The sequence below is a fragment of the Mesoplodon densirostris genome, chromosome 16, assembly GCF_025265405.1.
Source record: "Mesoplodon densirostris isolate mMesDen1 chromosome 16, mMesDen1 primary haplotype, whole genome shotgun sequence".
Lineage (NCBI taxonomy): Eukaryota > Metazoa > Chordata > Mammalia > Artiodactyla > Ziphiidae > Mesoplodon > Mesoplodon densirostris.
The window spans coordinates 1,033,329-1,058,891 of record NC_082676.1 but is presented as its reverse complement, the minus strand read 5'-3'; the positions used below and the strand labels follow the sequence as shown (position 1 = coordinate 1,058,891).

At 55.1% G+C, this 25,563-nt stretch overlaps 1 protein-coding gene across 2 annotated transcripts; it reads right to left on the bottom strand.

Annotated features, from left to right (window-relative positions):
- Window positions 1–205: 205 nt before the first annotated feature.
- On the bottom strand, window positions 206–25,308 carry GMEB2 (glucocorticoid modulatory element binding protein 2). 2 transcript variants are annotated; one of them, XM_060078615.1, is made up of 10 exons: window positions 25,266–25,308; window positions 15,963–16,127; window positions 15,496–15,593; window positions 14,814–14,941; window positions 9,108–9,211; window positions 6,526–6,683; window positions 4,630–4,701; window positions 3,742–3,879; window positions 3,330–3,452; window positions 206–2,815 (listed from the first exon to the last, which is right to left on the bottom strand). In XM_060078615.1, the coding sequence occupies exons 2-10, from the start codon at window positions 16,091–16,093 to the stop codon at window positions 2,157–2,159; spliced, it is 1,611 nt and encodes a 536-aa protein (XP_059934598.1). In that variant the 5' UTR covers window positions 16,094–16,127; window positions 25,266–25,308; the 3' UTR covers window positions 206–2,156. The 2 variants fall into 2 exon arrangements, with proteins under 2 accessions (XP_059934598.1, XP_059934596.1); XM_060078613.1 differs by lacking the exon at window positions 25,266–25,308 and adding an exon at window positions 24,281–24,336.
- Between the last annotated feature and the right edge of the window lie 255 nt (window positions 25,309–25,563).

Genomic DNA, 25,563 nt, shown 5'->3' with positions numbered 1-25,563 from the left:
AAGTCCACTGCACGTGGGGGAGATCCAAGGCCAGACGCTCGACCTCAGGGCAGCAGAAGGGCTGTAGGCCCCTGGACCACCCTCTCCAGAGCAGGCTGGGGAGTGGGCAGGCACCGCCCCCAGGGGGCGCGTCCCCATGTCACCCACCCCCTCACAGCCTTTCATCACCAGACACACACACAAGTTATGAAAAACGTTTTTATTTTAAATCAAAGTACCAAGCAGATACTTGCAAAACAACATACAAAGTAGAACTCAGATGCCTCCCTTCCCCAGGCTGCCTCCGAGCCCCACAGATTCGGTCCTACCTTCCCAGACGCCCGAGCCGGGACAGCCTGCACGCGCCCGGTGGGTGGAAGGGGGAAGTGGTGGGTGGCGACAGCGAGATGGCCCGACCCCACAGTGGGCTGAAGTTTCCTGGAGGACAGTGGGCCCCTCCCCACACCCCAGGCTCAGGGCCCGCCAGGCGCCGGTGTCCGCAGGAGCAGCTGTCAGTGGCTTCCGTCCGTGTGGCTCTGAAACCCACTTTCCTCCTGGTGCCACGTGTCCTGCGGGCGGGGCGGCTTCCGAGAGGTGGCAGGTCTGACCGGAGAGGCTCCAAGCACAAGCCGCCCGGTTCCACTCACGACACGTTCTGATACGGTCTGAGCCGGACTCGGGACGGGTTGGGCGCCTCGTCCGCGGGCTCCCACTGCACGTGTATCAGAGACGCGCCTGGAAGAGGAGCGTGTAGCAAACAGGGAAATGACATCGCGCTGACACCAGCAGGCCCGAGACAACGGCCAACCAGACGTGACGGAAACAAAACAGCCTCGGTGCTTGATGCGGGGCGAGGGTGCTGAGGTGGGGTCCGGGCCACCTGACAGACGGAAGGACGGATGGATGGATGGACGGAGCCCAGTTCCCTTCAAAGTGCGAGGCGGCCAGTGGCTTCTCTCTGGGTCTCCACAGGTGACAGACAGGAGGCCCAGGGTGCCCGTGGGGACCCTCTGCTGCAGTGGCTCAAGGCCCGCAGGAAGGCCCCTCCCTGCTCTTCCTCCTGAGTCCACAACCAGAAGACCAGAGGGCTGGCTGGCCCACGGACATCCTTCCCGCGAGCATCTGGGTGCCCCCACCTCACCCAGCACTGGCCCCGAACGCCCTGGGGCACCAGTGTTGGCCGGTGGGGTGCAGCCCGCCTCCAGGAGAGGGCCCCACCAGCACGCTGAACACAGGGGATCACGAGCCCTGATCTGAGGCGCGTCCCAACTGGGAGTGAACCCTCCAGAGCCCCTGCTTGTTCCTTCCACGCGCCCTCCTCAGGCCAAAGCCGCAGGGGACACCCACCATCTCGCTCCCCTGGAGGCCTTCCCGACAGTCCCTGTGTACAAAACACTCTGGAACCCAGAACAGATTGGGAAGCCTAGGCACTCAGCGTCGTTTAGGTTGAAAACACTATAAACCTGACTCTTCCTAGAAGCCTACTAAGGAGTTCACTTAAAAATACCCCCAGAGCGTGTGCAATGGCCCCTGAGCCCCTGAGCAACTGCCAGGCAGGAGTGGGGGCGGGGTGCCCCCCTCTGGCCTGTGCTGCTCAGGCCCCTCGGCCCCTCTGGCCAGGCAGGTGCCCCGGGGTCTGCACCCCGACCCCTGGGTGCCCTGCAGCACCACTGATGCCTGTTCCAGAGGTGGGAGAACAGGGTGCTGGCCACACTAAACCTACAGAAAACTGTGGGAAGAAACCAAATCCATAGGATCCATGGGTTTCCACACTTGGGGACGGTTCCCAAGACATGTGTTAGTAACGGCCGGCCCCAGCCGGCGGGCCAAGGCCCCGCTCCCTGCCCTGCTTCTGCTGCCAGCTGCACCTGGGCCCCCTTGGCCTCCCCGACCTGGCTCCTGACCAAGGCCCCACATGTAAACAGTATTAATAAGCAACAGATGGAAAAATATATTTCCCAGAAAAACAGGGGAGGAGGCTCAGAACCCGGAGACCCGTGTCTCAGGCTGCCGCCACGTCCCTCTCCTCTCCTCTCCGTCTGTTTTGGCGTTTCCTCTCTTTGGTTCAGCAGCCCCGTGTGGCCCGCCGGGCGCCAGCGCTGTGCTCCCGGCCAGCCACGGCCTGAGGAGAGGTGGCCAGCCCTGTGCCCACGAGGGGCCTTGCCTTCTGCCGACGGCTACTTGTGCTCGTGGCCCTCCGCCATGGCGGCCACCTCGATGGTGGCCGTGTGCTCCTCGGGTCCCGGGGCGGCCACGGCGCTCTCAACAGCTCCCGTGGGCACCGTCACGATGGTGCTGCCCCCCGGTGAAACCTGGGCCACGTTCTGCAGGGTGGGGCCCAGGCCGGGCAGGGTGAGCAGCTGCAGCGGGCTCACCACCTTGACCACAGTGCTGCCGTCCTGCATGGCGGCTGTGCTCAGGACCGTGAGGCTGGACGCGTCCGGGTGGATCTCCACCGTGCTGGGGAAGGTGGTGCCCGAGGAGGCCAGCACCGTGTAGCCCCCAAGCAGCGGTGAAGCGGGGGAGCTTGCCGGAGCAGCCTGGGGCATGGCCTTGCCCAGCATGGGGGAGGGCAGGGTGGACACCACTTTGCCCAGCGGCACGCTGGTGAGCTGGGAGACGGGCACACCGGGGGTCAGGGCGATCTGGGCGGACTGGGCGAGCACCTGCGAGGCAATGGCGGCTGGCCCGGATGTGGCCCTTGCAAGCCGGGGCCGCTTCACAGGCGGGGGCAGGGAGACAGGCGTCAGCGTCATGAGCACGTTGCTGAGGTGCTGCGACTTGTGCTTGAGCTCCTTGGCCCGACGGCGGTGCTCGTCACACTGCTGCTCCAGGGCTGCGGGGACAGTGACAGGGCGTGACTGCGGGGCACAGCGGGCACCCACAACCTGCCCTGGCCAGGGCCTGCGCTGACTTGGGGCCTGACCCGCATGTCCTCACAGTGATGCTCCGTCCTGTCCCCCACGGCCCTTGCAGTGACACTCTCTGTGGGGCTGCTCTGATGGGGACCCACTGCTCTGAGGAAGCAAAAGAGTCATATCCTGAGCAGCTGCCTTGCGCTGCCCGACGTGGGGACAGGACTTCCCTGTTCTCTACTGTGTTCCAATCATCCTAGCGCTCGCAGGAAATTTGCCTTGGTGACGCATTAAGATAAGGAGGGCACAGCACGTAAGCAGCCTGTCTCATGCGTGGCCACAGGCACCTCCCCAGGAAGGCGCCACCTCACAGGCAAACCGCGGGGCCGAGGGTGAATTCACGGGAAGTCTGGCTGGGGTCATCTTGGTGTCACCGAACCCATGCCCCCGCAGCTCCCGCGCAGTTGTGCGGGTCACAGCGCAAGGCCAGCGCACCTGCCAGGTCGCGGGCGTACTGCTCCCGAGAGCGGTCCATCTGGCACTTGTGGCTGGCCAGCACCTTCTTCACGAGGTCCAGCATGCCGAAGTTCTGCACGATGTTGTTGAGGAGGATGGCGTCTGCAAGGGCAGGGCGAGCACGCGGGGAGCACGGGCACCCCACAGCCCCTGGTGAGATGAGGGATGGGGCCCAGCAGGTTCCTGATTCCCGGGCTCAGCTTCGTCCCGGTGGCAAGGAAGGACCTGGTGGGAGCAGGCTAACCGCCCACCCCCGCCGACGCTGGGGCTCAGCTCGGAGCCAGAAGGAGCAGGCTGCACCCATGGCGTCCTGAAGCCGCCCACCACCGCCACCACCACGAGCAGAAGAGGCCTCCGGGCCCACAGACCAGGGCAGGGCAAGGCCGCTCACCTCGGAGCTGCAGGGGAGGGTCCTGGACCCGCTGCTGCAGACCCTTCATGGTCTCCACCAGCTCCTGGTGGAACTCCTGTATGACCTCGTCCAGCAGGCCTGCATCCTTCAGCCCTCGCCAGAAGGCAAACGTGTCATCTGTGAGAGAAGTAGAGGCTCAGAGATGGGGAGTCCTGCACAGGCAGCCCCACCGCCGGTTCCAACCACACGGAGGACCAAAGAACTGCCAGGAGGACACGGCTCTGAGGGGCAGCTGTGTCCCCCACAGCCATATGCGCAAGGCCAGTGGGTCGGCCCTGCGCTTCCTGCAAGAGGACGGCCCGGCGGTCTGCAAAGGCGAAGCCAGCCGCAAATCGGAGCCCCGCCCAAACACACTCCCTGGGTGAAAAGCCGCGGGAAGGCCCCGCCCCATCCGTGAGATGCCCAGGAAAGCCCCGCCTCCCCACCTTGACAAGTCCTGGGAAGGCCCTGCCCCCGCCATGAGAAGCCCAGGAAGGCCCCGCCCCTGCCGCGAGAAGCCCAGGAAAGCCCCGCCTCCCCACCTTGACAAGTCCTGGGAAGGCCCTGCCCCCGCCATGAGAAGGCCAGGAAGGCCCCGCCCCTGCCGTGAGAAGCCCAGGAAGGCCCCGCCTCCCCACCTTGACAAGCCCCGGGAAGGCCCCGCCCCCAACGTGAGAAGCCCAGGAAGGCCCCGCCCCTGCATTGAGAAGCCCAGGAAGGCCCCGCCTCCCCACCTTGACAAGCCCTGGGAAGGCCCTGCCCCCGCCATGAGAAGCCCAGGAAGGCCCCGCCCCTGCCGTGAGACGCACAGGAAGGCCCCGCCTCCCCACCTTGACAAGCCCCGGGAAGGCCCCGCCCCCACCGTGAGAAGCCCAGGAAGGCCCGCACCTCCGACGGCTGTGGTCCAGTCCCCAGGGTCCTCACAAGTCTCGATGGTGATAGTGGCAGGAGCCCCGTTCACTGCAACCAAGATGAGCCCGGTGAGCCTCGCCTGCGACAGGCCAGCATCCCACCCACCACCCACCCCAGCTCTGACTCGCTGCCCCCACCCGCATTTTCACAAAATTGACTGAGGTGCATGAGCACAACAGAGCATACACGTGCCTTGCGTTCTCATTTCACTGTTAAACATGTACAAAGAAGGAGCTGGAACATGCCTCCTCGAACCTGTCCACGTGTCCTCAACATTCTGCTGTCCTTGTCGCGGTCACGAGCTTCTACAGCCTGCTGGCCAGGGGCCACAGGCCAGCCTTCCTGCCTGGCCTGCTCTTGGGGTCTCTGTCTCACTGACACCAAGCGTCCATCTCAGCAGCTACCATGTTTCCATTTTTGTAAATCAGAAGTGGGACTTAGAGATGCAAGCCACCCAAGCTGGTTCACCTCTGACTCTAGTGTCTGCAGGGTCCTGGACACAGTTTGGATTTGGCCATTTGGGGCTTAGAAACAAGCCTGGAAACCTAACCTCTGGGTAAGCTTTCTGACCTCATGCCAGCCTCTTTCACATCTGACAAAGACGTCGTGCTGGGGTTGTTAGATGCCTGAAATAGCTCTTTCTTAGTCTGGGCTGATACAGAGCTTTTAACTCCACGAGAGGCAACTCAGGTGTTCTGAGGACTCTGGCTGGAGACCACCACGGAGGTGAGTTTAAGCAAAGCGACAGACCATCCAAGCCACCCAGGGACAACAGACTTCTAAGAGCTAAACCCCAAAACCCCATGTGGCCTTTACCGGACACGGCGCTCTGACTGGAGCGTCAGCGCCCGGAGCCTTCCTGGAGATCTGTCACTGAGGCCGCCTTTTACAAGGCAGAACAGAGAGTCTGGACCCAACGACCCGGAGGAGGCCCTGTTCCCACGGAAGCCACCGGCCCACCAGGAGTGTCTCCCTGTGTCTCCTGGGGGCGGGGGCCTTGCCGTGACCCAGCCCCTCCCACACTGTGTAGTGCAGTCCCAGGGCCGGCCCTGACTGCTGGCAGCCTGCGTGTTCCTAGAGCTCCTGGGAGGGACTCCCAAACTGGGCCGGCTGCCAGGCCGTGCAGGTAGGGTGCAGGGACTCATTCGGGGTGAACCCCAGGACCTCACTTTGCCCCCGAGCCTCCCTCTCCATCCTCCCAAGTACAGGACAAGGCCCCTCGACCAACCACCGTCTGGTCAGCCATGAGGACAGTCCCTGGCCACACGGCAGCAGGCCCAGACTGACCTGTGGAGCAACAACTTAGGGACAATGCAATTCCCATCACAGGAAAGGTAGCGCCACCAAGTTATCAATGGGCAACATGAACAGGGAACTTGAGACCGGATTTCATGCTAACTTGTTTTAAAAAGAATCTCTGTATTCAAAAATCTGGAAGGAATTCCAGGAAATGTTTAGTCCTTCCACCAGTTAGAGCAACAGATGCCAACACAGAACATCATAAACACATCAACAAATCTCAAGTTGCAGGCAAGTGCACGAGCCGGAACCAAGTGCCACGGGGAGCGGCCCCAGGGCAAGGACAGATGGCAGACCAGGCATGTGGGGCACTCCCTGAACTGGTCACAGGTTGGGGTGGGCACTGGACGTTTGCTCTGTTATTCTTCATACTTTTCTCTACATATGAATCATTGTATTTTATAATAAAAATGGCTTAAAAAGAGGAAGTACTTCAGTCTTCCCTGGGGATGGAACAGCAATTCAGCTAGACTTCCTGGGTGAGGAAGGAGGAGGTGGCTGCTGACCCCTGGGGCCTGGAAGGGGCAGCTGAGTGGACAGGGAGGCCCCGCTTGTGGCCGGCCCAGCACGTACCGTCGGCCGTGGCGGGCGTGAGCGGGATGTACTCAGCAGGCGTGGGGCTGCCCAGGGATGCACGGGCCCCCGAGAGGTCGATCTTGGTGCTGCGGCAGGTGTTGGAGCAGACCCTGTCATGCTGGTAGAAGTCCAGTTCCCCGGAGTCCATGATCTTCCTGAGCAGAGGAGGGCGGGTGTCAGCCGTGGAAGACCTGCCCCGGGGCGGGCCCACAGTGGTGTGTCTGCGCAGGCAGGCTCCACCGGGGCCCCCGGGCCGGCCTCTCCAACACCCCAGCACAGCTCTCTCAGCTGGCATGGGAACGCCTGCGAGTGGCTCTGTCCACGGGAAGAGCGACCACAGTGGCTGGTGCGCCGAGGGCGGTGGCTGTCCAGAGACGCCGGTCAGCACTGAGGGGCTGGGCCTCTCCGAGACGCTCTGCTGCCTGCCAGCCCCGGCGGGGGACTCAGGGCCGACAGCGGCGCTGACGGCGGCACACCCGCCTTGTGCGTGGCCCGAACAGCGAGACCCTCCAGCAGCACCCGCGCCTCTGGATTCTCGCTGTGTCACCTCCCAGCCGCAGCTTTACCGGGACGGCACCACATGTACCCTGCCTGCTGGAACGCCCCCAAGGCCCTCCTCTCTGGCCTCTCCCAGAGGTCCTGGACTTCAGTTCGGTGCACCTCGACTGGCCTGCCTCAACCCGCGAAAGGATCGGACGGCTCTGGGGCTGCCGCCCACCTCGGCCTTGGGGCAGCGTGAACGCGCTGGCTCCAGGGAGTGCAGCAGAGGGCACCTCCCGGCGGTGCTCTTCCAATGAAACGGTCACAGCCGCACCACCAGGATACGCCCGGCGGCAGGTGGGGCTGAGAGAGGAAAGAGCTGGGTTGATGGGAGGGTGCAAAGCTGCTCCGGGGGAAGGAAGGGGCTCCCTAGGGAGAGTGACAGGGCTCCCACGGGCTGCAGGCACCCAGGGCAGCAGACATGCCCAAGGACAGCAAGAAGCCGCTTCCCCTGGGAAGAAGCACAGGAAGGAGGGGGGGCCCTTCAGCAACAAAGCGACCAGATCCCGCCACTCTGGACACCGTGAAAAACCATGGGTGTCTCTGGACAGACAGGCAGCAGGGGCCAATTCAGAGGGGCAAGCCGTTACCACCAAAGCAGGAAATGTTAAAACGTGGAAATCAGGCATTAACGTTCCTGGGGGTATAAACACAACAGCCTAGTCTGTCCTCAGCCTTCTTGGAAGCGGCATCACCCTTCCCGTTTCACAGGTGGAAGGGAGGAGCTCAGAAGGCCACCCGTGACAGGCCACACCCACCAGGGCGGCTGGTGGAACGGGCACCGCAGAGGGCCCTACGGGAGAGCCTGAGCAGGACACTCCAGACACTTGGCATTCTCGGAACTGATGTCGGTGTGAAGTAGCAAAGAGCCGGCCTGAAGCTTCCCACCAATTCCTACTCAATTTCAAAGGGAAGACAAAGCGTACAGGGAGAAAGGTGACTAGACACCTCACCAAGACCCCGCCACCGACAAGGGAAGCCGATGGGGCACAGGCCAGCAGGCCTGACTCTAAAGACAGGGAAGTTGGGGCTCTAGGCCAAGACCCCCTGAAAGCGTCAATTCTACAACTGTCCCGAGGTCACAGGAACAGTGCAGCTTCGAGGAGACCAATGCTGCCAGTGAACACAGACAGTCCGGACAGGACCCTTGCTGGCAGACTGGCCATCCAGAAAGGACAGTGTCTGGACAACTGGACAGACGAATGCACAGCAGCTTAAAGAAGCGCCGGCTCTCAACAGGGACCCGAGTCTGGGGTGATGGCGGGAGGCACACGGGGGTAGGTGCTGCCCCAGGAGGAAGAAGGCTGGCCTGGCCACTGTCCTGACGCGCAGACAGCTTCACAGCCGGTGTCTTCCTGGTGACACAGTCACAGGTGCCTCGGTAAGGGACTGGTGGTGATCAAACCAAGACAGAAAGGGCTTCCCTGGGGGTGCAGTGGTTGGGAATCCGCCTGCCAATGCAGGGGACACGGGTTCGAGCCCTGGTCCAGGAAGATCCCACGTGCCGCGGAGCAACTAAGCCTGTGCGCCACAACTCCTGAGCCTGAGCTCTAGAGCCTACGAGCCACAACTACTGAGCCCACGCTCCACAACTACTGAGCCCACGCTCCACAACTACTGAAGCCCGCACTACTCCTAGAGCCCGTGCTCCGCAACAAGAGAAGCCACCGCAGTGAGAAGCCCGCGCACCGCAACGAAGAGTAGCCCCTGCTTGCCGCAACTAGAGAAAGCCCAGACGCAGCAACAAAGACCCAATGCAGCCAAAAACAATAAATAATTTTTTTAAAAAAAGCAAGACAGAAACCCCTGCAAGTCTGACAGGGTCACGTGCTGGCAGGGGTGTGGGCGGCCCAGCCCCGGGGACGCTGTCCACAATCCTCATGCAGAAAATGCCACTCATCTTCAAAACGCAAAACCCAATGAGAAAGCAGTGGCCACAGTGCTCCCCGACATAGGGTCACCGGCCCATCCCTGCCCAGTCCCTCCCGCCGGTCCCCCGCCCCATCCTGTCTCCCGCCCCACGCCCGCGCCCCACCCACCTGAGCATGATGCCGTTCATGCGGATGGCTCGCTTCCAGTCCTTCAGGGTGGACTTGCCGGCCAGGTGCACAAACTCCTTGGGGCTGATGACATGCTCGTCGTACTGTGGAGGGAAGAGCAGAGCGGAATCAGCCCAGAGCCTCCCCACGGCCCTTCCCTCCTGCCTGACACCACCCGCCCCCAGAGCCGGCCTGGGAAAGGGGGTGGACGGCACGGCAGATGCAGTGGAGCCATGGGCCAGCTCTTAACCTGACATTCAGGATTCAGGAAAGAATCACCCTGTGAGACGAGCCTGACCCCTGTGCACAGGGGCTGGAGCGGGGAGCTGGCCTCCTCCTGCCCCAGCGGGTAGTCAGACACTGACCCCCAGCGGGTAGTCAGACACTGACCCCCAGCGGGGAGGGAGCTAAGTGCTTGGCGCTTCCCCCCAGCCACACACCCAATGCCTGGGACCCAAGGACCCCACACCACTCAGAAAGGCACAGCACTCTCTCCCTCCCTTCAGACAGCAACTGGCAAACCTCCTTATGCATAACTTATTCCACAAATAATGTACACATATGTCACACCAAGTAACAGGAGACACAGTGCACAGGGTCAGCTGTGAATGTCCCTTCAGCCGGCCTGGCCCACCCCTAACGGCAGCCTTCACGGCCCAGGAGCACACGTCCACTTCAAAGTCAGGGAACTGCCCCCCCACAACAGGTCTGCTAGTTTCCCCCAACAGTGGCCTGAGAAGGTAAAGTATCCTATTCAGTCTTATTAAACAAGAAATTACCGGAACCAAAGAACCAACATAAAACTGCCTTTACTTAGAAAACAAAGGACTTCCCTGGTGGCACGGAGGTTAAGGATCCGCCTGCCAGTGCAGGGGACACGGGTTCGAGCCCTGGTCCGGGAAGATCCCACGTGCTATGGAGCAACAAAGTCAGTGCACAACAACTACTGAGCCTGCGCTCTAGAGCCTGTGAGCCACAACTACTGAGCCCACATGCCACAACTACTGAAGCCCATGCCTCTAGAGTCCGTGCTCAGCAACAAGAAAAGCCACCGCAATGAGAAGCCCACGCACCTCAATGAAGAGTAGCCCCCGCTCTCTGCACCTAGAGAAAGCCTGCGCACAGCTTTATTTAAAAAAAAAAAAGAAAACAAGCATGCTGGGGATGGATAAGTCACTGGTCTCAGCAGAGGCAGAAACAAAAGCTCCAACTGTGGCCTGGATGCACAGCTGGACCCTGGCCAGGGTGCCGGCCGTCCCAGGCGTCCCCTTCCCAGGGTTCCCCTTCCCCGGCGGCTGCCTTTCGGGCGCCCTGCAGTCTGTGTCAGGTTGGGCCCAGGTTACCATGCCACTGGAGCAAAAGCACCTCAACTCAGCCACACTTGCTTTGTAGCGCTCCACAGATAGTCATATTCTGCAAATTGGAGGTTCGTGACAACCCCGTTTTGAGCAAGGCTATCGGCACCATTTTTCAAGAGCAGTTGCTCACTTCCGGTCTGTGTGACACTTTCTGGTAATTCTCGCAATATTTCAAACTTTTTCGTCATTACTATGGTTGTTACGGTGACGTGTGAGCAGTGATCTTTGACGTTACCACTGCCGCTCCGAAAGCTCAGATGACGGCCAGCATTTTGTAGCAATAAAGTACTTTTAAGTTAAGGTATGTACATCGTTTTCAGACATACTGCTGTGACACCATTAACAGAGCACAGTCTAGTGTAAACATAATGTTTACATGTGCGAGGAAACCAAACCGTGTGTGTGACTCTTATTGCGACATGGGCTTTACTGAGGCGGTCTGGAACTGAACCTGCAGCGTCTCCGAGGTCTGCCTGTATCTCCAGTGCACTTGGTCGCGGCAAACGCCACCAGCCTGGGAAGCCCCTCTTGACTGGAAGCAGCTGTCCTAACTGCCTGAGCCCTGCACTCTTTCTCTGAGTCAGGAAGCCACTCATCCACTCAGTCAGCTGGTCGGGAGCCAGGCCTGAGCCTGGGCAGACAGGCAGAGTCAGAGTCGGAGGACCTCACTGGCCACTGCCCGAGCCCAGGAAGTCCATACTGGGCCCGGCCTCTGCCCCCACCATGTGACACCCTCTCTGGCCATCGCCTCTGGCCCTGCCCACACCCGGACACTGCAGCACCACCTGCCGGCCTGTCTCTCCCTTGCACCTTGTGCGCACCCCCATCCCGTCTCCCTCTGGGGGACCACGCTCTCCTCTGCTGGTTGGGCAGGTGTGCCCCACTGTCAGGGTGGGCCAGCTGATCCCACTCACAGCCCTCCAACCATCCCACCACAGAGCGTGCAGAGCCTCCTAGGATGCGCACCAGCACTGCAGAGCCCATCACCTTAGACTCACCCACCTCCTCCACTCTCCACGCCTCCAGCCACCTAAAAGCTCCTCTCTGGAACCACTTTCCCTCTGCCTGAAATCATTTCTTAGAATACCTTTAGTTACGACTTGCTGGTGGCAAACACAGTTTTGCCTGAAAATGTCTTTGTTTCTCCTAATTTCTGAAGACGATTTCACTGTGTGCAGCTTTCCTCTCCTGGCACAAGGAGACCCGCCCTGCGCCAGTCCCCTGGCTCCCTGGGAGTCTTTAGAGCTCAGCTGCCAGGGGGGTCTTGCTCCACTGCTCTCGTTATTACATCTCTTTTGCTTCTAACTTTTAATTCTGCTGTGATTTCAACCTTATAAAATAACTGCAGGTACAGTCAGAGCCCCAGCGGCCCCTTCCCCAGGCTCGCTCTCCACACAGGGCCCAACTCTAAACGCTTGCGGGGTAGCCACCCTGAGTCCTTCACGCCTATTTTCTGAGAACAAGGTTCCTACATAACCACACACAGCTCTCAACATCAGGAAACTACCATTAATGTATTATTATCTGATCCACAGGCAATATTCCAATTTCACAAACTGTCCCAATAATGGTCTTTGTGGCAACTTTTCTCTGATGCAGGACATGGCCTGATTTCGCGCTGCACTGACCACTGCGTCTTGCCTCCTTGACCCAGAGCAGCTCCTCGGCCCGATGGTGTCTTCCTGACCTCAACATCTGTGAAGCATGCAGGTCAGTGTTTTTGTAGACAAAAATTGTGCCCCTCAGTTTTTGTCTGTCTGACGTTTTCCCAAGTAGAGTCGGGTTGTGGGTTTTTGTCGGGAATGCCACAGAATCCCTGCCCATTCGATCAGAAGGCCGGGATGGAGGCTGGTCCCGATACTGATGCCCAAACGTCATCACATTTAGGGAGTGATCTGCAGGCTTCCCCCTGCCGTTCCTGCTTTGCCTCTGTAAGCAGTACCTCAATGATGGGGGTACCTGGAGACCAAATGTCTGTCATCCAGCTTCCCCTGACTAGTTTCAGCACCCCCTTGTGGCACTCTGGCTCCAGCACCCCTTCTACATTTGTTAGTTGGTCTAAGAGTTTAACCTCTCCCTTGTGTCAATGTAAATAAATAACATGAAATACACTGCAATAAATATGGGCCCATAGATTCTTGTTTTTACTTGAATCATAATCCATAACTATCATTCATTATTCTGATGCTAAAGCGTCCCAGGAGCCAGTGGAAGGTCCTCTGCACTGGCACCCATGTAGATTTTGAAATGTGGCTGGTTTCTTCTTATTCATTCAGTTTAGGATCTGCTACGTCTCTTGAACTCTGGGCTGCTCTCTTTCCTTGGTTACGAACGTTCTCAGACAGACGCTCTCTCCTCTCAGAATTCAGATAGATGCATTAGACTTTTTTGTGCTTCCATTTTCCCTCATGACATTTTGGGGGATCATTGTCTGGATAACTTCTTCACTTCTCTCTTCCATTTCACTAATTATCTCTTCAACTGTGTCTAATGTGCTGTAAAATCCATCCACTTAAGTGTTCAATATTAATTCTGTTTTTCACTTCTAGTTTTTTTTTAAATATTTATTTGGTTGCACTGGGTCTTAGTTGCAGGAGGTGGGCTCCTTAGTTGCAGCTCATGAGCTCCTTAGTTGTGGCATGCAAACTCTTAGTTGCAGCATGCATGTGGGATCTAGTTCCCTGACCAGGGATCAAACCCAGGCCCCCTGCATTTGGAGTCTTATCCACTGTGCCACCAGGGAAGTCCCTCTAGCTTGTTGTTGTTGTTATTTTTAATTAATTTTTTTGTGTGTGTGTGTGTGTGGCTGTGTTGGGTCTTCATTGCTGTGCATGGGCTTTCTCTAGTTGCGGTGAGCAGGGGCTACTCTTAGTTGCGGTTCACAGGCCTCTCATTGTGGTGGCTTCTCTTGTTGTGGAGCACGGGCTCTAGGCGCTCGGGCTTCAGTAGTTGTGACACGCAGGCTCAGTAGTTGTGGCTCACGGGCTCTAGAGCGCAGGCTCAGTAGTTGTAGCACACAGGCATAGTTGCTCTGCGGCATGTGGGATCTTCCTGGACCAGGGCTTGAACCCATGTCCCCTGCATTGGCAGGCAGATTCTTTTTTTTTTTTTTTGGCAGGCAGATTCTTAACCACCGCGCCACCAGGGAAGCCCTCTTTTATTTCTTGAAGTAAATTAAACGTAATTATTTTATATTCTGTGTCTCAAAATTCCAACCTGCAGCATTTGTGGGTCCGATTCTGCTATCTGTGGTTTCTGTGTGCACTCCTTCAGGTGCTTTATTTCCTGTGTGCTCAGTGTTTTGTTTTGCTTTACTGTGAGCTGCTCCTTTTCTTGGAACTTTGTCCGTCAAAATCACTTGAAACCTGAGATAAAGATGAGTTCTACCAAAAAGGATTTTTCATTTGCTTTTGTCAGATTCCTGGGGGAGCTGCCAGCCAGGAACAACCTACGACTAAACTCTTAGCTAAAGGTGTTCACACTATACAGGCCACATGTGAATCCTCAAGAGGGTTCTCTCTTCCACCCGGTGCTAAGACATGAGACAGGAGTTTTCCATGCCCTGGGGGATAGAGGGGACGGGGAGTATGTGATTAGCATACTCTCTAACCCCCAACACTGAGGGTAGAGACCTCTGGAAGTAGCAGCATCACAGGGACAATCTCTGCCCCCAACAACACACGCAAGTTGGGAGCCCTGGGCTTCACCTTCTCATCTCCAGCCCCATGAGGCTGAGAAAATCAGTGTCGGGCAAAGGCTCTCAGACAAAAGCCGGGGTTGGTGCTTGGCCTCCCTCTATAATCCACCTTTATTCAGGCCCTGGGCATGACTATTTCGTCCTCTTTTACCAGCTTAAGGAGGTATCTAGAAGATGCGTTACAAAAATATCTTAAGTGGCATTTTTGGCTGTTTTCAGCACAAGGTGAGTCTGGGTACCTAAACCATCGCGTTGCAGAAGGAGCCGACCTCTCCCCTCCGTCTCACTCACGGCTGCTGCTGAGTCTTTGCAAAGCATCCCTCTCGTTCAACCTGCCCAGCAGAGTCACTGCCAATCCCAGCGTCAGCAGAGCTGCCTTCCCAGCCTCTCTCCACAGCTTTGCTCCAGGAACAGAGCATCTCTGCCCTGAGGCTCTCCGTGTGCCCCAGCGACAATCCTGTCTGTCCCTGAAGGCTCCTTCCTTCTCCTCTGCTCTCCCAAGCACGGGATTTCTGCCTTCTGAACTGCCCCCACAGGTCACACCCCCTGCTGTAGGGGTCTTCTTTTGTTTGCTTCACAGCTGCGGTACTGGGGGCCCCTCCCTGCAGCCCGGCACGCAGGCCTGTGCTCTGGTTGCACCAGAACCCTCACCTGAACACACTTCACATTGATGCCGGGGCACACAAACTTCCTCCAGATCAGGTTGGCTCTGCTGTCCCCGCAGGTGATGGGGTACACGATCTCGGCCTCCAGGCTCTCCTCCTCTTCAGCCATCTTCACTTCTCACCAGGTGTGTCGACAGGGAAAGGGGCAACATAGAAAATCAGTTACAACTTCTCCAAAGCACTTCCCGCAGAAGGACAACATTAACTACCAACCTAGAAACCAGAAACTAAAATCCAGGAGGGACTGAGACAGGACCAAGGTGGGCGGGGACATTTCTCATCAGCCCGAAATAAAGAGCCACTGAAGGAAACAAACATTACCTGGCACAATTCCAGAGAAAACCTATTCTTAACATTTGGAAGAGCTCTGAGGCCTTCAGTGTTAGGCAACAGGAAAAGACCAAAGGTGATAAATCATCTTCACTGCCACTCACTGACAGCTACACTAAGTAGAACCACAAAACCAAGCTCTCCCCGCCAGCCACAGGCCAAGGCCACACCTGGAGACCCTGGAGCCAGGGCCTCTGTGGCGCCACCTCTGAAGAAGAGCCCACAGGAGAGCCTCAGGAACCTCTGACTGGCCCCCTACTGATGGGAGGACCGTCCCCTCGGAAAAGCCACCTCCAGAGTTGCCTGCGGGCGCTGCCACGAGAAGGCAGGCTCCCTACCTAGCACGGCCTCCTTGAGCTGCGAGGACGCTGTGAACGCGGCTGCAGCAGCTGCCGCGGCGTTTTCCGTCTCCATGTTACCCTCCGTCAGGTCACTCCTGGAACAGAGGGGAGGAGAAAGGAGACGTTAACACCCGCAACGACAGCCGGCCTCGCGCTCTGCTGCCACTTCTGCCCGACCTTCCAGTCCAGCCCGAGGTCACGGCGCGGCAGGCTCAGGGCCACGCGCTGCCTGTCACCGCGCTGCTGACCCCACAGGCGGTGCTCCTTGGCTTCCCTTGGAAAACCCAGTTCCTAACTGGCCCTACTGTGTTCTTGTCAGAGGAGAAGTTACCGCGCGCTGAGGGACACGAAGCTGTGACCTTGGTGTCGGGAGAAGGGTCAGGGAAGCGCTACTCGCTCCTGGCCGGGTGGCGGCTCCGCGTCCCCTGGCGCCCCCTGCCCCCAGGCCGGGTGCCCATCCTCACCCGTGCGGGCCCAGGTTGGTGGTGACCAGCACGGTCTTCACCTCCTCCACGCCGCTGCCATCCGCCGCCGTATCGGGCGTCGTCACCACCACCACCTCCTCCATGTGGACGCTCACGTCGGGGGTGGCCATGGCTCAGCGGACAGGAGGCGCCAGGGCACCGGGCCTGCAGGGCAACAGGGGGGCACAGGGTCTGCATGGGGACCTCGCTACCTTCTGACAGAAGCGATGCAAGAGAAGGGCTCTTCCAGGGCCTCGGGCTCTGGCAAGGATGGAGTGAGCACTGAGAAAGGAAGCCCTGGAAGAATCTCGGAGCCATGACAGGCCTGAAAGCCCACTGGTCACCTGCGGGGGGACGGGGAAGGAACCAGAATGTGGGCAGACACCTCTGGAGGTAGGTCCCACGCCCTGAACTCAGGGCTGCGCACAGAGAGCCCGCGGAGGGACTTTCCTGGCGGTCCAGTGGTTAAGACTCTGTGCTTCTACTGCAGAAGGCATGGGTTCGATCCCTGGTCGGGGAACTAAGATCCCGCGTGCTGAAGCACGGCCCAAAAACAGACAAAAGAAAGCCCTTGGAGATGAATCCTGTCTCTGGTCTCGGGGACCCTCCCAGGCATTATTTTGTCTTCACTGGCTCTGCCCTCCAGCAAGCCCCAGGCCCTCTAAACTCCATGACAGTCACGGCCAGGCAGGCACCGAAAACTCCGGGGACCCAGAGGCACCCCACTGCTCTCCTGCTCTCCATCCTGTGGCGCTTGGCTCAGGGCAGACCAGGTACTGATGCATCGTAGCACAGAGGACACGTAAGAGACCTGGCTTTTAGCCAAAGCACAAGGAAGGGGGTTCTGGGGGTCAGAGAGTATGCAGGAGACTGCGGAGAGGAGGGAGGCAGAAAGGGCCTGCCCCCAGCTGTGCGCGAAGGCCTGGGTCCCCCCTCACCTGTCCGCGTGTGGACCTGACCCTAAATGGCAAAAACCAAAGATGTCGAGGACCGACCTCCAGGATCGACCCCCACCCAGGTTTCAGACTGGCCTTGGGTGGCACCTATGGGACAGATCCAGAGAACACTGCACAGGCTGGAAGGCTGAACTGACTCAGGACCACGTCCGCCCAGAGGGGGCTCAGAACCCACAAGCCAGGTCCATTTCCTGCTACAACAAAATGCTCCATCCTCCACAGGGTTTAAACGAGAGCCAGAATCTCACAACACAATATTCAACGTATCCAGAATGTGATCCAGAATTATCTAACACACAAAGAACCAGGAAAGTCTGACCAATTCTCAAGGGAAAAATTATACAAGAGAAGCCCATACAAGGTGACCACTGGAATCCACAGTGACCTCAGAGCTGCGGGCGCTCCTGCTTCACAAGTGGAGCCAGCCGTCCTTGAAAGGGCTGCCGCAGGAACCGAAGTCACAGCCAAGCGGAAATTTGAAAATTAAAAAATGTAATAACAGAAATAAAAAAAATCTACCAGGTGGGCTCAATATCAGAATGGAGATGAGAGAGGAAAGAGATACAGCAATGAAAATAAAGATAGATCAGTACAAATGATCTAATCTGAACAACAGAAAGAAGATGGAAAAACAAAATGAACAGAGCTTCAGGGAATGCAGAACAATATAAAAAGTTGGCCATCTGTATCACCAGAGTCCCAGAAGGAAAGAAGGAAAAAGTGTGATGCTAAAAAAACTCTGAAAAAATAATAGCTGAAGACTTCCCAAATGTAGTGAAAAATATAAACTTACACATCAAGAAGCTCAACAAACCTCACAAAGGATAAACTCAAAGAAATCTACACCCAGAACATAATCAAACTGCCGAAAACTAACGACAATGTTAAGAACATTCCAAAAGCAAAAGGTATGTATTTCCACATGAGAACAACAATTCGAAGGCCTGTGGAACTCTCTCCTCAGAACCACAGAGCCCGAGGCAGGGACATTTTTAACGTGCTGAAAGAAAAGAACCTCGGCCCAGGATTCTGCAACAATGAGAAGATCCTTTAGAAATGAAGGCACAATAAAGACATTTTCAGATAAAGGAAAATTAAGAGAACTGGCCACAATCAGACCTAATGCAGTACTTCAGACAGAAGGAAATTACAGCAGAGGGAAGCCTGCAACTTCAGGAATGAAGGAAGGCAACCAAAGTGGTGAATATCCGGATAAACACAATAAATGGTTGTTCCCTTCGGTTCTTTAGGCGTGTCTGACAGCTGAAAGCAAACATTCAACCCTGCTGGTGGGACTCAGTGTGCACAAACATAGACCACCTCCAGCTTCAAAGGGGATGGTGCCAGGGCCTACATGGTGGTCCCACTTCTCTATCCCTCTGAAAGGGGAGAACACTGTTCTAAGCAGACAGAAAACTCAAGTCCTTCAACATGTGAATGGGGGAGCAAACTGCATATTCCATGGAATGACCTCTGGAAGGTCATCCAGAGACGAAAGAAGCGAGGTAGGAAGCCACAAAAAGACACGGCGGGGACTTCCCTGGTGGCACAGTGGTTAAGAATCTGCCTGCCAGGCTTCCCCAGTGGTGCAGTGGTTGAGAATCCGCCTGCCGATGCAGAGGACATGGGTTCGTGCCCCGGTCCGGGAAGATCCCACATGCCACGGAGAGGCTGGGCCCGTGAGCCATGGCCGCTGAGCCTGCGCGTCCGGAGCCTGTGCTCTGCAACGGGAGAGGCCATAACAGTGAGAGGCCCGTGTACCGCCAAAAAAAAAAAAAAAAAAAAAAGGAATCCGCCTGCCAATGCAGGGGACACGGGTTCGAGCCCTGGTCCAGCAAGATCCCACATGCCATGGAGCAGCTAAGCCCGTGTGCCACAACTACGGAGCCTGCGCTCTAGAGCCCACAAGCCACAACTACTGAGCCCACGTGCCAAAACTACTGAAGTCCACATGCCTAGAGCCCGTGCTCCGCAACGAGAAGCCACTGCAATGAGAAGCCCGTGCACCGCAACGCAGAGTAGCCCCTGCTCACCATAACTAGAGAAAGCCCACGTGCAGCAACAAAGACCCAACGCAGCCATAAATAAATAAATTTATTTATTTAAAAAAAGACACAGCAGACCCTTAAATGCACACTGTGAAGTCACAGAAGCCAGCCTGAAGAGACCAGTGGTTGCCAGAGGGTTGGGGGGTTGGGCAGGAGGATGAATAGGCAAAGCACAGAGGATGTTTAGGGCAGTGAAACTACTCTGTGTGATACTGTCGTGGTGGATATTCACCATCACGCATCTGTCAAAACCCACGGGATGTACAACACCAAGGGGGCACCCCAAGGTAAACTATGGGCTTTGGATGGTTCTGATGTGTCAATGTAGGTTCATTCTTCGTAAAAAAACATACCCTCTGTTGAGTGATTTCATTAATAGGGGAAGCCATGCACGTGTGGGGGCAGGGAGTACATGGGAAGTCTCTAGAACTCTTTCTCAATTTTGTTGTAAACCTGAAAGTGCTCTGAAAACTTAAGTCTTAATTTAAAAATATAAAAATAAAACATACACTGTACAACACCAAAAGTGAACCCCAATGTAAACTATAGACTCTGGCTGATGACGGGTCAACTGGGGTTTGTGATTGTAACAAACATACTACTCTGGTGAGGATGTTAGTGCTGAGGGAGGCTGGGAAGGGGGCACATGGGAACTCTGGGGGCTCCTGCTCAACTGTGCTGTGAACATAAACCTGCCCCCAAATGAAGTATGTATATTACAATACAGCGAACAGAGAATATAGTGGAAAATGCAAAGACAAGCTAAGGTGGAAGAAAATGCTTGCAAATTGCCATGTCTGACAAAGAACTTGCATGCAGAATATACAAAGAACTCAACAACAACAACACAATTTAAAAGCAGGCAGGAGTGGGGCCTTCCTTGGTGGTCCAGTGGTTAATAATCCGCCTTCCAATGCAGGGGACGCGGGTTCGAGCCCTGGTCAGGGAACTTAGGATCCCACATGCCACAGAGCAACTAAGCCTGCACGATGCAACTAAGACCCGACGCAGCCAAATAAACAAATACATTTTTAAAATAAATAAATAAAAGTAGGCAGAAGGTTTGAACAGACACTTCACCAAAAGAGAAGTCCAAATAAGCACACAGAGGGACTTCCCTGGTGGTCCAGTGGTTAAGACTCTGCACTCCCAGTGCAGGGGGCCTGGGTTTGATCCCTGGTCAGGGAACTAGAGCCCGCATGCCGCAACTAAAGGAGCCCACATGCCGCAACTAAGACCCAGTGCAGCCAAATAAATAAATAAGTAAATAAATATTAAAAAACAGTAAACACACAGAAAGATGCTCGACATCATTAACCCACAGGAAAATGCAAACTAAAACCATAACGATACTACCACACCTATTAGAACAGCTTAAAAAGCTGGCGATACAAAGACTGTGAGGATGTGCAGCAACTGGAACTCTCACACACAGCTGCTCGGTGCGGCCACTCTGAAAAGGGTCTGGATGTTTCTCAGAAGGCTACATGTACTCTTATTACATGACCCAGCAACCCCACTCCTAAGTATCTGCCCCACAGAAACGAAGACCTGGGTTTCTTTCAAAACCTGTACACACAATTCTATGACAGCTTTATTCATAACTGTCAGAAACTGGAAACAACTCAAATGACCTTCAATAGATGAAAAGAGAAACCTTACAAAAGAACACTCCTCAGCAATAAAAATAAATAAATAAATAAGCTACTTGATATGTGCAACAAGCTGGATGGATCTCCAGAGAATCATGCTGAGGGGGTTACACACGCAGACCCTGGAGGTATCGGCCACCACAATAAAGTGAATGTCACCATAAAGTGAGGCACGTGACATTTTCCGTTTCTCAGTGCATATAAAAGTTATGTCTACACTATATTATAGTCTATTATGTGTACAATAGCATTATGCCTAAAAATGACATACATACCTTAATGAAAAAATAATTTATTGCTAAAAAATACTAACCACCATCTGAGCCCTCAGAGTCTTAGTAGTGACATCAAAGATCACGGATCACAGATCACTGTAACAAACATATTAATAATGCAAGAGTTTCAAAAATTCCGAGAATTACCGAAATGTGACACAGAGACCCAAACTGAACAAATGTTGTTGGAAAAATGGAGCTGATAGACTTGCGCGACGCAAGGTTGTCACGAACCTTCAATTTGTAAAAAATACAGTATCTGCGAAGCACAAAAAGTGAAGCCCAATAAAACAAGGTGGGCCTGTAGGCTGTATGAGTCCACTTACATGACATTTTGGAAAAGACAAAACTCTAGTGATAAGAGAACAAATCATTGGTGCCAGGGGCTGGGGGAGGAGGATGAGGCATAAAAGGACAGCACAAGGGAGATTCTGGGGGTGATGGGATTGTTCTGTATTCCGAGCATGGGGGCAGCTACATGATGAATCTATACAGGTGTTAAACTCATACAACTGTACACCAAACAACCATAAAAGTTTACCATTTGCGAATCTTTTAAAAAAATTAAATTGGCCAAAAAAAAAGCTACTGTATCCTGGCATATACGGTCAACTGATTTTTGCCAAGGGTGCCAAGACCATTCAATGGGGAATGGGGACAGTCTCATCCATATGTGGAGCTGGGACAACTGGACATCTGCAGGCAAAAGAATGAGGCTGGACCCTTACACCACAGACAAAAATTAACATAAAATGGATCAAAGTTACAAACGTAAGAGCAAATACTGTAAAACCCTTAGAAGAAAACACAGGGGAAAATCTTCCTGACACTGGATTTGGCAAAGATTTCTTTTCCTTTTCTTTCTTTTTTTCGTTTTTTTTGGCCGCACCAGCACAGCTTGTGGGACGTTAGTTTCCTGCCCAGGGATGGAACCCAGGCCCTCAGCAGTGAGAGCGCAGAGTCCTAACCACTGGACCATCAGGGAGTTCCCTGGCAATGATTTCTTGAATATGACACCGAAAGCACAGGCAATAAAAGAAAAAACAGATAAATCAGACTCCGTTAAAATTAAAAACTATTGTGCATCAAAGGACACTCTCAGGAGACTGAAAAGACAACCTACACACTGGAAGAAAGTGCCTGCAAAGCATGTGTCTGCCAAGGGATTCACATCCAGGATACAGCTCAACAAGAACAAAACAACTTAGGGCCTCCCTGGTGGCGCAGTGGTTGAGAGTCCGCCTGCCGATGCAGGGGATACGGGTTCGTGCCCCGGTCTGGGAGGATCCCATATGCCGCGGAGCGGCTGGGCCCGTGAGCCATGGCTGCTGAGCCTACGCATCCGGAGCCTGTGCTCCGCAACGGGAGAGGCCACAGCAGTGAGAGGCCCGCATACCGCAAAAAGAAAAAAAAAAAAAAAAAAAAAGAACAAAACAACTTAAACCATGGGCAAAGGACTCAGAATAGACATTTCTCCAAAGGAAACATGCAAATAACCTGTAAGCCATTGAAAAGATGCCCAACAACCCTAATCACTAGGGAAATGCACCCAAAAACCACAAGGAGGTACCACTTCACACCCATCAGGATGGTTATTATAAACAAACAAACGTAAAGTACATGTGGTCAGGATGCGGAGAAACTGGGAACACTGTGCACCACTAGCAGACGAGCAAAACAGTGAAGCCGCTGTGGAAATCAGTCTGGCAGTTTCTCAAAAAGCTACATGTAGGGGGGCTTCCCTGGCGGTCCAGCAGTTAAGACTCCGCGGTTCCACTGCAGGGGGCATGGGTTCAATCCCTGGTTGGGGAAGTAAGATTCTGCAAGCCGCACATTGGCCAAAAAAAAAAGACCACTTTAAAATCGGCCTTAAAGTAACATTGCTCCGTGGTGCTTGGCTCTCACCGAGGTACCGCTGCTTCACCAGGTGGACTCCAAGGGAGCCAGAAAGCCACGCTTGAGCTCAAAGCTGCAGAAAGGCAGGGACCCACCCTATGGGCGGCTGTCCTCACCCACATCTCAAAACCGCACAGAGCGCTAAGCAGTGGGAACACACAAACCGGAATTCCTGCCTCTCCAATATCAAGTTTTCAAAATTCTTCTTTCCCAATTAACCTTGAGGTAAAGAAGATAGGAGGAAGTATTTCTAAAGTAGCATCCTTAGGCATAAATATACAAAAACAGGACAAAAATGTGAGTGTGCGGTCAGTACGTTGGATTCAGATCTGACTTTCCGTGTCTTCCAAATAATCACAAATATTTTCTTTTGATAAAAATACCACTAGAAACATAGCAGAGGTCACAAAGCAGTGGCCCATGGACAGAACTTTTTTTAATATATATTTATTTATTTATCTTGGCTGCGCAGGGTCTTAGTTGCAGCACGCCTGATCTTCATTGCAGCATGCGGGATCTTTAGTTGTGGCATGCAAATTCTTAGTTGCAGCATTCATGCGGGATCTAGTTCCCTGACCAGGGATCGAACCCAGGCCCCCTGCATTGGGAGCACAGTCTTACCCACTGGACCACCAGGGAAGTCCCAGCACAATTTCTTTGATTCTCACTGTGTTTCAAATTTTTAATTAGTTGCCAGCTTTTTCAAATTTTACAGGGTTCACATTTTAAAAATCCAGATTTCCGGCTTCTCTTGAAAAATGTCACAAGAATTCATCTCTAGAGGTGGTCCCCCTAGTCCTGCATTTCCTTGAGAATCTGGGCTTCCTGGCCCTGCCCTCCTGTGGGGCGAGGGGGGCGCAATGCACTAGCTGACCAGTCTCGACCACACCCTGCGTCACACCCAGCCAGGACGCACCCGGCTCTTAAGTGTATGATGTATATGTACAAATCCCCGCCCCACCGTGCCCCCCGTCCAGTATGTCTTCCCAAAGTTTTACACTTCCTACAAAGAAACAATTTTTGAACAGTTTGCTTAATTTATCTTGTTACATTTGGAATTTATTTAATCCATTTGGTTTTACCCTAAACGGACTGACCTACACTGTTGTACACTGTTGGTGGGAATGTAAATTGGTGCAGCCACTATGAAAACAGTACCCAGGTTCCTCAAAAGACTAAAAATAGAACTACCATGTGTTCAGCAACCCCACTTCTGGGTGTATATCAGAAGGAAAACAAATCAGGATACCCAAGACACCTGCACCCCATGTTCACTGCAGCGTTATTTACAACAGCCAAGATGTGGAAGCAACCTAAATGCCCACGGGCAGATGAGTGAATAAAAATTTGGTATACACATACAATGAAATATAACTTAGCCTTAAAAAAAAAAAGGAAATTTTGCCATTTGTGACAACGTGGATGGATGTAGAGATCATTCTAAGGGAAATAAGCCAGACACAGGACAAAATACTACATGCTGCCACTTACATGAGGACTCTATAATAGTCAAACGCGGAGAAGCAGACAGTGGAACGGTGGTTGCCAGGAGCTGGTGGAGGGGGAATGGGACACATCAAAAAGTACAAAGCTTCACTTATGCGAAATGACTAAGTCCCAGAGGTCTAAGTTACAGCATAGGGCCTATGGCTAACAATACCGTACTGTATACTTAAAATTTTGCTAGTTCAGCGTTCTTATCACAAACTAATAAGAGCGGGAATAAACTTCTGGAGGCGATTGACAGGTTAATAGCATAGATTGTGGTTTTATGGGTGCACACTTAACTCATCAAGTTATATACTTCAGTTATGCACAGATTTTTGTAAGTTAAAAAAGACTGATGTAACTGAAACTGTATTTGCAGTGTTAGCAAAGAAAGAAAACGTTGATTCACTGGAAGTGTCGCTCGACTACATGAACTATAAAGTTAAATATGTAACAGGTCATTACTGGCAATGGACCCATATTGATTGGTTCCTACCACGGGGTTCAAGCAAATACGGGTCTCACTAAAGGGTTGCACGCACGCGGCCCCCAAGGGAAAGGGGGGGCATTCACCAGGCCCCCACGAGAGGGGGTGTATCCACAAGGCCCCCAAGGGAGAGGGGCATCCGCGCGGCCCCCACGGGAAGGGGGGGGGATTATCCACGCGGCCCCCAGGGAAGGGGAGAATTCATGCGGTCCCACGGTAAGGGGGGGTATCCACGCGGCCCTCTCCACGCAGCCCCGCCTAGGGCCCTCCCCGGCACCCGCCGCCCGCGGCCCGCCGCCTTCCGGCAAGATGGAAGCCGCGCCGCCGCCGACGCGCCTGACGCGGCCCCGTGACGCCCGTGACGCCCGCCGCGCGCCGCCGCCCCTCCCCCGCTCCCCTCCCCCCGCCGTAACGTCCTGACGCTCCGCAGGGACCCCTGACTGGACGGCGGCGCGCGGCGGAGCGAGAGGCCTCGCCACAGGGTGGGCGGCGGGCGCTTACCTGGGCCGCGGCCGGGCCTGCGCGGGCGCCAGCGGGCGGGCGGCGGCGGCGGCGGCGGCTGCGGCGGCGGCGGCCGCGGGCTCCGCTCCTTGTTGGGGATTCGGCGGCGGCGGCGGCGGCGGCGGCCCGGGCGCGCGCTTCCTAGTGACGCAGGCGGCGGGGCCGCGCACGCACGGGCAAGGGCGAGCCCGGATATTTATTTGGCGCTCGGCCGGGAAGCGGGAGGTGCCGAGAAATAAGTCCCGGCTGGGCTCGACGCGCGTGCGCGCGGGCGAGGGCAGGGCCGGAGGTGGGTGCT